This window comes from Triplophysa rosa, linkage group LG19 (genome assembly GCF_024868665.1).
Source record: "Triplophysa rosa linkage group LG19, Trosa_1v2, whole genome shotgun sequence".
NCBI classification, from domain to species: Eukaryota; Metazoa; Chordata; class Actinopteri; order Cypriniformes; family Nemacheilidae; genus Triplophysa; species Triplophysa rosa.
In genome coordinates, this window is record NC_079908.1 from 11499011 (window position 1) to 11514687 (window position 15677).

Sequence of the window (15677 nt, forward strand, 5' to 3'; positions counted from 1 at the left end):
CTATTAAATAAGTAAAGAAGTAATTATATAATGTATTCAATATATGAGAGAGGAAAGGCAGAGAGGCCATGCAGATTACCTGATGTTTTTCAGAGTTTTCACCCAGTCTATAACATTCCAGTGAGAGGTGTCCGCACCAAGGCTCGTACATTTGTTTTGAAAGAGGAGGATTGTAACCGGGTGTATTTCAACTTGTTTTCGACCTGTAGGTGACAGCGTCGGACGTATTAATCGGGTACGATTTGTTTTACGTCCATAGCGTGAAATTTGAGTGCTACCAGCTCGGTTCAAGACAGCGAAGCTTTGTTTAGGAATAACAACTGTTCCCCACCTGGCATCAGTAGATCACATGAAACAATGCGTGACGAATCGACCTGTGCGTTACAAGCATTCTATGGGACAAACTCATCTTTAATCTCGCTATATCTCTCTAACTAATCAGAAAAACAACTCGTCACTAACATTCTGAACATATCCGGGTTTAAAACGAAATGCTAAAACATATACGCTTTATTCGTATTCAGCAATGCAAAGATGTTACTGTTATTTAATTTGATAACATTTTATTTTAATTTGAAAACTTTGTGCATTTCTAGTTCTTGTTGCTAGTTTGTACTGTATATCTCAGTTGAGAAATACAAATTTCAGCATTTTCAGTTATCTGTGTGCATTTTCCTTGATAACAACTAAGTTGACTCTTTACACCCAGTTTATCGTATCGCAATCGCACATCGCAATTTTTACCTCAATAATCGCAATGTGACATTTTCCTCAAATCGTGCAGCCCTACTATTAAATATGTCTATAAAATGTCTATATAAATGTAAATAGTGTTATATCTGTTACTGATGTGGCATATTGTCTACTCTATGCACTGATTTATATTCATGATATTGACTGATTCTCGTATTTTTAGTCTGTTATATGCAGCAGGATTGACTGCAGAGTTGTTGCTATGGACCTCAGAGGACATGGTAAGGGCTTTAAACCAGCTTCTTTGTGTCTTCGATACTTCCTTGAAAACAAACTATGAGAACAAAGCATATTATCTACATCACCAGTGTATAAGTCTGTAATGTTTTTCTTAATACAACTCAGGTGACGCTAAAGTCAAGAACCCTGATGACCTCTCTGCTGAGACGATGGCAAAGTAAATTCATATTCATCAAGATGTCTTTACAATGACGTGTTTGAAGATTGTAATTTAGGAATTTTACTTTCTCTTAGGGATATTGGAAAAGTGGTGGAGGTGCTTTATGGTGAAAACCCGCCTCCTATCATGATTATTGGTCACAGTATGGGTGGAGCAATAGCGGTTCACACTGCTGCAGCCAATCACGTGCCATCACTGCTTGGTCTATGTGTAATTGATGTCGTGGAAGGTAAGTTTTCAGCCCTCATCCTCGTTCAACTTTGTTTCTAAGTGCAACATGATAATCACAAATAAAAAATAAACATGAAATGGTGCAATAGTTTCCATGCATATATCTCCATTATATACCCTATTGTAATCATTTTTCAGGTACAGCAATGGATGCCTTGAATAGCATGCAAAACTTTCTGAGGAGTCGACTAAAAACGTTTAAATCTGTGGAGAATGCTATTGAATGGAGGTACATAAGCACTGTAGCCTTATACTATTGCAGGCATATTTAGTTAAGGCATTTCTGACTTCACTCAAACTTTTTTTTTTTTTTTTTAAGTATTTTGTTTAAAATGCAATGACCGTAATTGTCATTATGTCAATTTAAAAGTTAATTTTAGAATAACACAATATTGTTACTAGCAAAAACATATGTATTATCACGAATACTGAATACTGTTTATTCCACGTTTTGGATACCAGTGTAAAAAGTGGTCAAATCAGGAATATTGAGTCCGCACGTGTGTCCATGGTTGGACAGGTGAAAAAGTAAGTCTTCATACATTTCCTTCAACTATGCCTTGAAACATCTCTTTATTTAGAGAAACTTTAGCAGTTACATCTGTTGTACTGATCAGTTGCATATCATTGATCTGATGTGTTTGGATGTTTAGGTGTGAGGAGCCCTTAAGCAGTCCAGGGGTTTCTAAGAGCATCAGTGAGGGAATTATTGAAGAAGAAGAGGAGGAAGAAGAAGGATGCGAATCCAACCACAAAAGAAAGAAAGAAGATGACCGGGAGGTATACACGTTTTCAACATTAATAGAAAACTTGCCGAAGCTTCTACATTTCTTAGAATGTCACATTAGTAGAAATATGGTGGTTCATAACAATGCTCTCCATTAAGGTTTTTTTTTGTAAATTTTTTCTATTTGGAATTGCAGATAAAGAAAGAAAGTTTGTACACTTGGCGCATTGAACTCTCAAAGACGGAGAAGTATTGGGAGGGCTGGTTTAAAGGACTGTCTTCTCTCTTTCTCAGCTGTCCTGTGCCAAAACTATTACTGCTGGCCGGTAAAAGGGCTGACAGATCTTTATTTTATACAATGGACTATTGAATAGACATCTCATTGATGTGTTTGTCTCCCACAGGCGTTGACAGGCTTGATAAAGATCTTACTATTGGACAAATGCAGGGTGAGACTCTTGTGACTGTTGCCTGTTCAGCAGACTAGCATTCGCTCCAAGAGGTTGCTCATGTCTTTTGTGCTCTTTGTTACAGGAAAGTTCCAGATGCAGGTTCTTCCACAGTGTGGCCATGCTGTTCATGAAGATGCCCCCGAAAAAGTATGTCTGTTTTATATTACAGTGTTGCCACAGTCATAAAAAGATTAATTTGTCCTTTAAGCAGTTTTCATTCAGCTACATCCATACTAGATAGATACAACTATGTCTTAATAAAACGATCTTGTTGGTCAACAAAGACAAGAACTCTAGTATAATGACTTTTCTTGTTTGGTCATTACAGGTAGCTGATGCTCTAGCCACCTTTATGGTCCGTCACAAATTCACTGAATTCAAGGATGGTTTCCCCTGGTGAGAATACTTTTGATTAAGTCGTATAAGAGATAATGACGTGTGTATAATTTGTTTAAATTGAATGGTCCTCCTCTGTTTGTGTCCTTTGCTTTCACAGACGGCGTAGTGTCTCCTGTTGTAGTTTTCATCCAGTTGTCATGTCATCCTCTCTGCCCTCTTGCTCTCCACCAGGGATTACAGTCCAACCATGACAATGCCTCTGCTGCAACAATATTCAAAGTACTTTATTAAATTATATTCAGTTTTGTATGTCTTTGTTATATTCAGTTTTGTATGACTTTATGTATATTTGATGTAGTCACTATTATTACAATGAACATTTTTGGCAGGAATAATTAATACAATGACAATAATTTAAAAATGTTATGTACATTTACATTTTTATTTCCCGCTTTTGCATTTCTTTTGATGCCTTGCTTGTTTGTTGTTGTAATTAGGATGATTGCATTGTGTTTAAAGTGTTGGTCATTGCTGATTTCCAGGGAAATAATAAAAAGAGGTTTCAGCAGTCTTTACGCATTCATCTTGTACAGTACATGACTGTCTTTTTTTATTAATCTCTGATTAAATAATTATTTCATGTCTTTTTCTTTGTACACCCAATAAGGATGCTTATAAGTACAATAGGATTTTATTTACTTAAATTTTTTGCCGCCTGCAATTTGTTGCTGCGTGTGATGTAAAAATAATATTTACCCACATATTAGAACATGGTACATTCATATAAACATTATGTCCCGGTTTCACAGACACAGCTTAGCTTAAACCAGGACTATGCCTTAGTTGAATTAAGATATTTGTCGCTTTTATAAAAATACCTTAGAAGAATACATTACTGGTGCATCTTGAGACAAAACAATGGCACTAATATATTTTGAGATATTTCTGGGCAAGTTATATTCAGTTAAGACAGGTCACACATTGATTTTAGTCTGGTACTATCCTTAAGCCTTGTCTGTGAAACCGGGCCTAAATATACATATACAGTGCTCTGACAACCGTTTGAGGACATTGAAAGGTTTGAGATGCAATGAACATTCAGTTGAAACAAAGATTTATAAACTCTAGAAAACTGCTACATGCAGCATTTACAGAGTTAAGTTTGACATATTTGCAGCTTAGTATTTGAGTATCACATTATGTTAGAAATATCTAAACAAACACATTTAAAAACCAGCGTTAGAGTGTCTTTTAAAGATCGTCATTGTTATTTTTAAAATGTCAAAATGATTAAGGTAACACTCAACATTTTTATAAAAGGTTTTAAGATAATTAAGTTCAGAAAAAGAAATTCACACAATCTGACTGGTTCAATTTAATATTACAAAATGTACATTTCAACTTGTATTTCTGTTTATCCCCAGACATGTTAATGTACATTAACAGAGGGAATTACTTTGCCTGAACGATAACAGAAGAAATATTTGAATAAAGGTCGCAAGGTATCATCTCTCAGACCATAGATCAGCGGGCTCTGACAGCGTGGCAGAATAAGAACAATAAGATAATTCTTATACCTGAGGATTATAAAGAGATTTGGATTGTTTCCTGACATCATATAAAGTGCTTTCTCTATTGTAGCATAAAGAAAGGAGCAGAGACACAGACCCAACTGAATCAGATGCAACAGAACAGTTTTGAGGGCTTTCTTACATGAATCTTTATCAGAGGAGACAGACCTGGCTGTGATCATAATCCTAATGTAAGTAAAAAATAATGACCACAGCAACAGATACAAAATAAAGAACATCAAACCCTTGACATTTATCCATCTCCCATTTGGCTATATACAATTTTTCTTGTGTACATAATGTAATATCTCATAAATGATAAGGGTTGACAATTAATGCATAAATAAAGTCTATAGCAATATTTAGACTGTTTAAGATCCAGATGATTCCTAAAGCGATGCTGGTCCTTTTTGGTGTGGCAATGTCACAGTGCCTAAGAGGAAAGCAGATAGCCACGTACCGCAGCCGCTCAAGAGACATCACGGCAAATATCAAAGGAGTATTCCGAAAAGTGCAGTAGGAGATATAAACTAAAAGAGTGCATAAGGCTTTGGAGATTTGCAGGTTCGTAATACCTATAATATATATGATGGTTGTGAGTATCAAAAGTACAGTGTCATTTATAAGCATGTGACCAAATAAAATGTAGAATTAAATTCTACCTTAGAAACTTGCTGATGAATAAAAGACACATCAGTGACTGTGGCCATTGGCCTCCACCATTAGTTGAAAGAGAAAACACAGAGAAACAAGACTGATGAGGAGAGATAACAGTTAAGTCAATTTGATTTTGTGAATTATAAAATAATATATAAAAAGTTTGATTAAGACTCAGAACAGACCTCATACACAAATGTGTTTCCTATCAGCAGTGGGGGGGGGGAAATCTGACATAAACCTCCCATCTGCTACCAGCTGCAGATTGTTTACACAGATACACAAGATTCTGTTCATGAACTTACATAGCATGTTCAGTGGCAGCTATGAGTGCATGAGAGAGCGAGACCGAGAAACAAATGGGAGTGGGTACATTTGAGACCACTTGTGAAAATGGTTTGAATTTTTTTATTGCAAATTATTGTCAGCATAACAACCAAGGGAAAAGTGTAGTTTTAAAATTCCTATTTTGTACTGTTTATTATTCTTAACATTCACTGAAAAAAGTCTTTTTTTACAATATTCATTTCATCAAAATAAGTGGCCAGTTGTACTTCAAATGTTATCGATTTTATTATTTTGTTTTTATTCTGATACGCCTCTCGCCCAGGTCCACCACCCCTATGCCCACTTCACACTGGGCCACTGGCTTCATGCAACTCTTGCACTAAGCATGAAATGTTAATACTAGACAAGATATTGTAGCTCAAAGACGCAACTACTAAACAGTTAAATAATTGACCAGTCTCTTCACACATCATCGCTGTCCTACCTCCTATGTCCAAAAGCTGTTAGCTTTTTCAACGATTGCATACTTTGTTGTCAAAGTTGACAAGCACTTCTTATTACGTTTTATTGTTTAGATATTTGCAAAACCCGGTGACAAACATAAAGGGTGAATAAAAACAATGAATTATGGCAAAAAATAAAAATCACGAAATATGGAGATACAAGGTTTTACACTGGTCTCTTTTGAAATTGTATTGTCAGTGTTCAAAGTGAATTATTTTCATTACAAAATTATTTCTAGTAGCTACGCATCAGTTAATATATACATCTGACAGCTACAGGTCAATACAATGTGTGCACGGGCACATTATATACTTAAGTGATATTTCTGCCTATAATCTCATTTGAAATATGTTGTCTTCACATTATGAAAAATATCCCAGTTCTTGTCAGTAACTTTAACATGTTAATGCTTTTAATGCTTCTAAACTTGTTTAGGAATAATTTAAAGAGATAGTTTACCCAAAGATGGAAATTCTGTCATCATTTACTCACCCTCAAGTTATTCCAAACTGGTGTAAATTTCGTTGTTCTGTTGAACACAAAGAAACATATTTGGAAGAATGTTTGTAGCCAAACAGATCTGGGGCACTATAGACTTCCATAATAGGGATGGAATGGTGCCCTAGAACTGTTTCCCACACCCATAAAAATATTTTATTTTGTGTTCAAAAGAACAAAGATTTCAATACAGATTTGGAACAAGTTGATAGTGAGTAAATGATGACCGAATTTTCATTTTTGGGGCGAACTATTTCTTTAAGGGAAAGATGATTTTTTTTCTATATTATTAATAATTTTTAGTAATAGTTCTTAGGGATGTTGATTTAATATAGATGTAGAAGTACAGTAACAGTAACAGAAGCAGCTGTTTAAAAACAACAGCTGTATTAGAATATACAAAGTATTCAGCAAACAAGAGAATAACAATAAAATGAAAATGTAACACATTATTTAAATAAATATGCACATAAATAAATAAATAATGCTTCTATATGTACATTACATACCCAGAAAACAAAAATAAATATCTTTAGATTGAGCTTTATCTAAATATCTTCCTGTTCCTCTTGTGTTATAGCGCAAAAGGTTTTGGGTTAGATTTCCTGTAAGTCGCTTCGGATAAAACGTTAAGGAATGTTAAGTTTTATACCTCAGTGAACATTTAAAGTCACTTTTGACCGAGATCAAGATGTTTAAAAAAACTAAATTGTTTTATTTTTGAACATTCAACATGATCAAAACATGTATTTACATACACTTAGACCTGATTCTTTTTGATATTATATATTCATATAACCTTATAATCACTCCCAAGCAGTTAATGTATATTAACAGAAGGTTTTACTTTACCTGAACGATAACAAAGGAAATATTTGAATAAAGGCCACAAGGCATCATCTCTCATACCATAGATCAGAGGGCTCAGACAACGTGGCAGAATAAGAACAATAAGATAGTTCAGATATCTGAGGTTTATGAAGAGATTTGGATTGTTTCCTGACATCATATAAAGTGCTTTCTCTATTGTAGCATAAAGAAAAGTGCAGAGACACAGACCCAACTGAATCAGGTGCAATAGAACTGTTTTAAGGGCTTTCTTACATGAATCTTTATCAGAGGAGACAGACCTGGCTGTGATCATAATCCTAATGTAAGTAAAAATAATGACCACAGCAACAGACACAAAATAAAGAACATCAAACCCTTGATTTTTATCCATTTGCCATTTGGCTATGTACAGTTTCTCTAGTGTGCAAAATGTAATATCTGATAAATGATTGGGGTTGACAATTAATGCATAAATAATATCTATAGCAATAGTTAGACTGCTTAGCATCCAGATGATTCCTAAAGCGATGCTGGTCCTTTTTGGTGTGGCAATATCGCAGTGCCTAAGAGGAAAGCAGATAGCCACGTACCGCTCCAGAGACATGACTGCTAGTGTCAGAGGAGCGTTACGTAAAGTGCAGTGAGATATAAAGACTAAAAGAGAGCACAAAGCTTTGGTGATATAGAAGAGGAAAACAGACAAAATATACATGACAGTTGTGACCAACAAAAGTACAGAATCATTTATCAGCATGTGACCGAACAAAATGTAGCGTGGAGTCTGAAAAAAGATGGACTTGATTCCTAGAGCAAAAAGCATGACACAATTTACAAAGATGAAGAATAGAGACATTAACACAACCACTGCAATTCTAGTAGTTGTGACGGCATTAAAGTCTGATCGAAAGAATTGCTGATAAATAAAAGACGCATCTGTGACTGTGCCATTGGTCGCCGCCATAAGCTGAAAGAGAAAACACAGAAAAACCAGACTGATAAGAACAAATCACAGTTAAGTCAATGCATCTTTTGATTTTATGAATCATTTTTAAAACTCACAACAGACCTCAAACACAAATGTGTTCTCTTTCAACAATGGAAAAATCAGACATAAAACCTTCCATCCACTCCAGCTGCAGATCCTGTAAACATATATACATTCTCCTCACAATCTTATAGCATTCACAGTGGCAGACAGAATGTGGTAACCACAAGGGCATGGGCGTAGATAGAGGGTGAGACCTGCCCAGTACAGAAGGGCATCAGGGGAACAAAGGACATGCTCGTGATCACCATTTTAAACAAAAACAAAACAAATGACCTCTTGATATTAATGAGTGAGATTTACACACTATGGCTTTCACATTGCCTTAGTTTACTCAGAGTAACTGCTGTTTTACAAATGCATTATATCACCTACTGCTAATGTATAATAAAAACAAAACTACACAGCTTTGTCTGAGCTTTGTTTTGTGGTGGTCTTTTATAATGTACTGTAAACCAGATGTTAACCTTTTTTACACTTTTTTTTCAAAGAGATTTTATTTTTCATGTACACTTAAGTGGACACTATGCATTTTGTTTTTATTTGAAGGGATACTGTAGCTGCCCACTGTAGTGACCTGTTAAATAATTGGTCACTACAGTTATGTTAGTAACTGTTACATTACATAACATACAGTAGGCCTATGTCATATTTATGCCTACAGAATAGACTTTTAAAATGTGCAGTCTATCTTCAGAGTTTGAAAAAAAAGATTATTTCTCATTGAGAGCTTCATAAGTGTTTGTTGTCTAACCTTGTTTAGGAACAATGTTATTACATTGTTAGTCAGTTTAGTCATATTTTCTTGTGTAAGAGAGAGGGCGATGATTTTGCAGTCAAGCATGTAAGAGCTCAATAACATTACAACATACAACTAAGCAGGGGCGTAGCCAGAACTTTTTTTTAGAGGTGGCCAGGTAAGACCCAGTGATTTTATTAGGGTGACCAAAAAATCATTACAGACAGAAATTCTTTAACTTCTACTGTAATTTACACCAATTCTTCATTACACATAGTTTGCTGGTCAAAAACATACACAAAGAACGTAAAGTAAACTATTTGCAAGCTTTCATGTGCTAACATTATTTTAAAATAATTTGCTAGTTATCATTTGCAGTAAGTTAGCATTTTTTATAGAAAATATTAAATAAACATTGCAGTACCCCAACTTAAACTTTTGCGAAAATTTAATTAATGAATGAAATCCAGTTAAACAAGACTGATTTTACCGACCTGCTCCTTCTGCTCGCAATGAACTTCAACGGTACACAGACAGTACACTGTCACAAAGCAGTTAGCAGCTGTTCAGCTATAGCGCTCAGACTGTTTGCGTCAGTGCGTCAGCGTATGACATCATATTAATGCGAGAGTAATGTTCTCGTGTTACTTTCAGTGCATACACTAAATGATCTGCGCAGCACTCTGTAAAACTTCTTCGCACATAGGTGGCCAGATAGGTGGCCATCCATCATTCAGGGGTAGCCGTGGCCACCCATGGCCACCATGTAGCTACGCCCCTGCAACTAAGTAACAAACAAATGCAGCTTGTTGAGGACATTAAGTTCATTAGATTTTGCAATATATACGATATATTGTAAATATATTTATTGTAGCAATTAAAATATTTAAAACTGCATGTTTTACTGCAATAAAAAACACACTCAGCATGATTATCTTTGTTATCCCAGCATGATTTGACAGTGATGAGCTCCTTGTGTGCTTCAATATGGATCCAGGGAAATCGGACCTTAACAAATAAAGCTGTAAAAAAAACATTAAGTAGCTTTTTTTACTTCACACCCTTTTTCTTAATTAGCCAGAATCCTAAAACGTTGGCTTTAACACGTTTGCAATACTCTCTTCAAAGTGTCTGTAGCTTAATCCATTCAATGTTCTTTTTGCCCCTTCTAGTGCAAACAAAACGGATTAACAACTGCATTTTGACCAATGAAAAAATAATTGAAAGTTTATGTAACATAAATAGTCAGGCCTTAATATACAGTATGTAATACACATGTTATGAATGAACAGGTAATACATCAGATATCAGTCTGAAGTTATAATAGATTACTTAAATAATAGGGCCCCAGGCAGAGAATTCTGTCCCATGAATATGTCACATTTTCACTATTTCTTCCGTTTAAAAAAAACTGTTTCTTCCATTTAACACAAGGACTCTTATTTTTAAATTTGATATTTGTTTCTTTTTCATTCATTAATTTATTTTCATTAACGCTTAACTACACAACAGTGAATACATATGTGTTATCAAACAGCTCTGTCAATAACAACAATTAGAACATGCAAAGTAAGCAACAAACAAATAAGTTACGCTGGTTGAGGAAGAAAAGTATAAACCTTAGAAAAGCTGCAGTAGTTAGGTAAGTTAACTAATAGGTTACATGTAACTACAACCAAACAAAAATATACATAATAATAATTATAAACGTTTTAAGATCAACAAGTTTAATAAAAACTTAATAGCTCTATATTTATACATCAGGGACGTGCACAGACATTTTGAGGGGCATGGGCTCAAGTGGAGAAAAGGGCACTTCTCATATTTGTTTTAATTTTTTCCAAACAAAATGTTAAATATATTAAAATATCTTTTTTTTAATCCCTCAGACTCACCCAATTGTTTCATGTTGTTTCATTTTCCAACAATGGTCTTTTGTAGAATTCACAAATTTTATCACAAGAACAGGCAACAACAAAGGAAATTAAGACACAATGAGTATGTTTTCTATGCTAAAGTTTCAAGTATATATTTAGGATAAATGACTGCACAAAAGAAAATGACATATTTTCACAAATAATTTGTTTATTTTGCACAAGCCAATAAACTGTTTTAATTATTTTGGTGTTATTGGGACACCAACAATGACCTTCACACTAAACAGAAAAAGGCAGTTGGTGCTAATTTGTTATTTTACAGGACAAAAACCTGCAAAATAATTAAAACACACTGCAAAAAATGATTGACAAAATACAAAAAAACAGCAGCTTAACTAATTATTATTATTAATATTATTATTGTTGCTATAATTACACTTACTGTACCACACAGGTGCACACACACACTAATGGTGACAAGAACTTTGTGAGGGAGGGCGGTTTAGATCTATCAGCATACACAAGATATAAAATGGATAGTTATTAGATGAGGAGTCTGACATCAAACTTATCAAGTTATTGTTTAAGGCAGGACACTTAATGTACTGTTTTGGGATGTTGGTCCATATTGCTTCTTTTGCTCTATAATGTTAAGAAAATTTCCAAAATACACATAAAGTTGTTTGTTTTAAGCCTTCTAATACCCTCGTCTGTTTGCTTCTGTAGATTTCTTCTAAATTATCCAAAACAAGCTGCATATATATCTGCATATGTAAACAACATTTCAAGGGAAAAGTCTCTTGATGCAAGTCATATTAACTAATAACTGGTGGCATGCTTTAGTTATTTTGTTTATCCTGTTCATCTGAATTGCCTGACAAATGTATGCAAGTTAGCACATTTTAATTACTTAATGCCTGGTTTACATATCAATGAGGCGATTCTGATAATGTTATTAATTTGACTGTATTCAGCTGTCATTTCTCCATCAAGTTAGCATGTATGCCAATGATATACTGCTTTAGCGAACTTTAGCTAACTCATTAGCTCATAAATGATGGATGTTAGCAAAACAATATTTGCAGTTTGTCGTTTGGATAATTAGGTGTGAATTCGAAAGCACATGTGGCTAGTCTGTTCATCACCACTCACCTCCACACAAAGACAAACGCTACTGGTGAGGATGGAGGGCTTCACTTCTGTGGCTCTCTGCCTGATGTGCCAAACGTGCTACACACACAGCTGTGCTGCGCGTGCGCGCTATGTGCGGCTGCGCGCCTGCGTGGAAACGCGGATGGGAGAAGGGCATCGGAACTCTCAACATTTCCCGACCTGACCTGACATTTTCTAATTGTTTTTGACAGTTAAAGCCGTGCGCAAACAGAAACACATAAGCGCGCACATACATATCCCATTTATAAAAAATAATCCCAGAAAAAGGGCACTTTCTCTCGAGGAAGAAAAAGCCCCACCCCCTCTGCACGTGCCTGTTATACATCAACATTTTCAGAACAGTTTACACACTTATACTTCAACTATATTACAGACCAATTCTTTTTGATAGTATGTTGCACATAGTTTTATATTCCGGGTAGCAGTTAATGTAGAATAACAGAAGGTTTTACTTTACCTGAACGATAAATAAGAAAATGTTTGAATAAAGGCCACAAGGCATCATCTCTCATACCATAGATCAGAGGGCTCAGACAGCGTGGCAGTATAAGAACAATGAGATAACTCAGATACCTGAGGATTGTGAAGAGAGAAGGATTGTTTCCTGAAATCATATACAGTGTTCTCTCTATCGTAGCATAGAGGAAAGTGCAGAGACACAGACCCAACTGAATCAGATGCAACAGAACAGTTTTGAGGGCTTTCTTACATGAATCTTTATCAGAGGAGACAGACCTGGCTGTGATCATAATCCTAATGTATGTAAAAATAATGACCACAGCAACAGACACAAAATAAAGAACATCAAACCCTTGATGTTTATCCATCTGCCATTTGGCTATGTACAGTTTCTCATGCGTGCATAATGATATTTCTGTTAAATAATTGGGATTGACAACTAATGCTATAATAATGTCTATAGCAATATTTATACAACTAAGGATCCAGATGATTCCTAAAGCGATGCTGGTCCTTTTTGGTGTGGCAATATCGCAGTGCCTAAGAGGAAAGCAGATAGCCACGTACCGCTCCAGAGACATCATTGCAAGTGTCAGAGGAGCGTTACGGAAAGTGCAGTAGGAGATAAAGACTAAAAGAGTGCAAAAGGCTTTGGAGATATTGAGAAAAGAAATAGATATAATATACATGACGGTTGTGACCAACAAAAGTACAGAATCATTTATCAGCATGTGACCAAACAAAATGTAGCGTGGCGTCTCAAAGAAGATAGACTTGCTTCTTAGAGCAAAAAGCATGACACAATTTACAAAGATGAAGAATAGAGGCATTAACACAGCCACTGCAATTCTAGTAGTTGTAACAGCATCAAATTCTAATTTAAAGATTTGCTGATACAAAAAAGACACATCTGTGACTGTGCCATTAGTCGCCGCCATAAGCTGAAAGTGAAAAACAGAGGAACAGTAAAATTGATTATAGATCCTTTGATGTTATGTATAAGAAGTAAACTTTAAAGTTTAAGAGTCACAACAGACCTCAGACACAAAACGTGTCTCCTTTCTACAGTGAATAAATCAGACATCAACCTCCCATCCACTCCAGCTGCAGATCTTGTAAACAGACAGCAATGTACATGCTCATGAACTTTTATAGCATTTACAGTGGCACACAGAATGTGGTAATCACAAGGGCGTAGAAAGAGGACGAAGCCTACCCAGTGCAGAAGGGCATCAAGGGCACAAGGGAGGCGCTCGCCATTTTAAACCCAAAGATGGTAGACTTTAAGGCATGAAATAAAACAAAACACTGTACACCTCATGTGAACCATGTGGGACAGGTCTGATTGTACGAATGAGGAAAGAGAGGGAAGATAAAAGATGTCTCTGCATCTGAGACAACTATAGAGAAAAAAATTCAGATATCTTTTTATTTGTAAATTATATTGTCAGTATACAGTTTTAAGGTTCAATTGGTTTCAGCGTGATTTGACAATGAGCAACTTCTTGTGTGCTTAAATGGATCCAAGGAAGAAATTTGTATTCTCATAAAAAAGCTGTGACAAATATTTTGTTATGTTACCTCATAATTTTTTTCATAATTCAGAATCCCATTTTGACTTGACTTGAATGAAGAAATCTTAAATCTTAATGTTTCTGAAATTCTGAACCCACTATTAAGTTTTAGGACTTCAGAAATGCCTATATGCAAAAGTTATCTAGACAATTACATGTCTGAATGACTTCCCAAAACAACGTGTTGTCAACATAAGAATTGATCATGTCATCACATCATCATATTAGTGTATCAATAGATTTGATAGTTTTGTAATGAAACATGCTAACTTTTTTCCATTGCACAAAACAATTTATGCTTATTCATGTTTAACAAATTGTGGCTTGGCCTCAAGAGTAAAGCGCCCTTGTGTAGAGTAAGAGGGGAAAACAATGTTTTGCACATCAACAATATGTTATTGCTTAGGGAAGGAAATAACTTGGGAACAGTTGACTCAAGTCTTTCCTAAATTGCTCCCTGATCATCTTATTAAGATGTTTAAATGAATTATTTATTATCCATCTGCCTATCAAGTGTTTTCTGTTTGTGAAAACTAAAACTTTCCTTGGAGATATAAGCCCATGTGTATTTGGTCTAAGAGCAAATTTATCCCTAAATTAATCTATGAAGAAATTCTAAATAGTCATTTAGGCTTTAAACAACCACTTTCCTTAACACATCATATACATCAAACTATACTAACTGAATGGACTTGTAAAGTATTTCTGGTGTGGTTCAATTTAAATTCTGTATGTGCTAGTGTAAATCTTTAGCCTAAATCATGAAAGAATGCAAGTAATCTGTCCTTAACTCAGTGGTTCTTAAACCGGGGGGGTTTACAGATTTTGTGACATTTTAGGAAATATAGAAATTTATCATACATTTTATGCAATTAAACATAACTTTTTTTCAAACTTTTTTTATTTGTATATATCAAAATATATACAACAAGATAATAAGTTAAATAAAATGAATACTCTTTTTAGTGTATTGGTTACAAAATGTTTGTACATAGATTGTGAGTGAAAATGAATAAAAAAGTAAGTTTTCTTCCATTCCCTCTTGAAATGGTAGGCTATATAGTATATGGTTTTAAATGAATTGATAAGATAGCTTACAGGAATTTACAGCACAGAAGAATAAAGCAATTGCGTTCTGGTTTACTTTGCAGATAACTATAAATATCCCAAGGGCAGTAGTCCCTCAAACTTAACCACTTATTAAGGGAATTGCCTGCCTCTTTTCCTGACAGCACCCTATAGCAAAAACATCATTTCTGAAGGGAAGCTTTGTTTACAGTTTAAATGAGGACAGGTGGCATGTGAGCAAGACAGAACCATCTGAATAATTAATGTGTGTTGTAATGACATCGCTTTGACGCAGATCTTGGGGGATCTTTACTCTCTTGTTTCTTTCTTTTAAAGAAATGTTTATCTGAATTTAGTCTGATCCATCATCACCACCATCACACAGCCGCTGTGGTGGACTTTGAGGTTACTTAAAATGTATTAATAACACAATGTTGTAAATGTTTTGGTGGAACAAACAAACACGTTCAAAAGTACGTTCATGAAAACAA

At 35.0% G+C, this 15677-nt stretch overlaps 3 protein-coding genes and 1 pseudogene across 3 annotated transcripts in view; 1 reads left to right on the plus strand and 3 right to left on the minus strand.

Annotated features, from left to right (window-relative positions):
* The window catches only part of ppme1 (protein phosphatase methylesterase 1), a 7283-nt gene extending 3800 nt beyond the window's left edge, over window positions 1-3483 (plus strand). The window contains exons 4-14 of the mRNA XM_057359718.1: window positions 917-974; window positions 1099-1150; window positions 1228-1382; window positions 1523-1613; window positions 1847-1912; window positions 2038-2164; window positions 2308-2437; window positions 2516-2560; window positions 2646-2710; window positions 2892-2959; window positions 3060-3483. Of these exons, the coding sequence (XP_057215701.1) occupies window positions 917-974; window positions 1099-1150; window positions 1228-1382; window positions 1523-1613; window positions 1847-1912; window positions 2038-2164; window positions 2308-2437; window positions 2516-2560; window positions 2646-2710; window positions 2892-2959; window position 3060 (858 nt within the window). The 3' untranslated portion in view covers window positions 3061-3483. The remainder of the gene's footprint in view (window positions 1-916; window positions 975-1098; window positions 1151-1227; window positions 1383-1522; window positions 1614-1846; window positions 1913-2037; window positions 2165-2307; window positions 2438-2515; window positions 2561-2645; window positions 2711-2891; window positions 2960-3059) is intronic.
* An 848-nt stretch (window positions 3484-4331) lies between these two features.
* LOC130569836 (odorant receptor 131-2-like) lies at window positions 4332-5115 on the minus strand (annotated as a pseudogene).
* A 2125-nt stretch (window positions 5116-7240) lies between these two features.
* LOC130569823 (odorant receptor 131-2-like) lies at window positions 7241-9683 on the minus strand. Its single transcript, XM_057359722.1, has 3 exons — window positions 9530-9683; window positions 8318-8393; window positions 7241-8215 (listed from the first exon to the last, which is right to left on the minus strand). Exon 3 carries the CDS (start codon window positions 8210-8212, stop codon window positions 7241-7243), a length of 972 nt encoding a protein of 323 aa, XP_057215705.1. The 5' UTR covers window positions 8213-8215; window positions 8318-8393; window positions 9530-9683.
* A 2827-nt stretch (window positions 9684-12510) lies between these two features.
* LOC130569824 (odorant receptor 131-2-like) lies at window positions 12511-13482 on the minus strand. The gene has a single exon (XM_057359723.1). The coding sequence runs from the start codon at window positions 13480-13482 to the stop codon at window positions 12511-12513; it is 972 nt and encodes a 323-aa protein (XP_057215706.1).
* Between the last annotated feature and the right edge of the window lie 2195 nt (window positions 13483-15677).

Excerpts from the sequence above, each read along its gene's own strand:
- LOC130569824 (XM_057359723.1), bottom strand. The coding sequence starts at position 13,482 with ATGGCGGCGACTAATGGCACAGTCACAGATGTGTCTTTTTTGTATCAG.
- LOC130569823 (XM_057359722.1), bottom strand. The coding sequence starts at position 8,212 with ATGGCGGCGACCAATGGCACAGTCACAGATGCGTCTTTTATTTATCAG.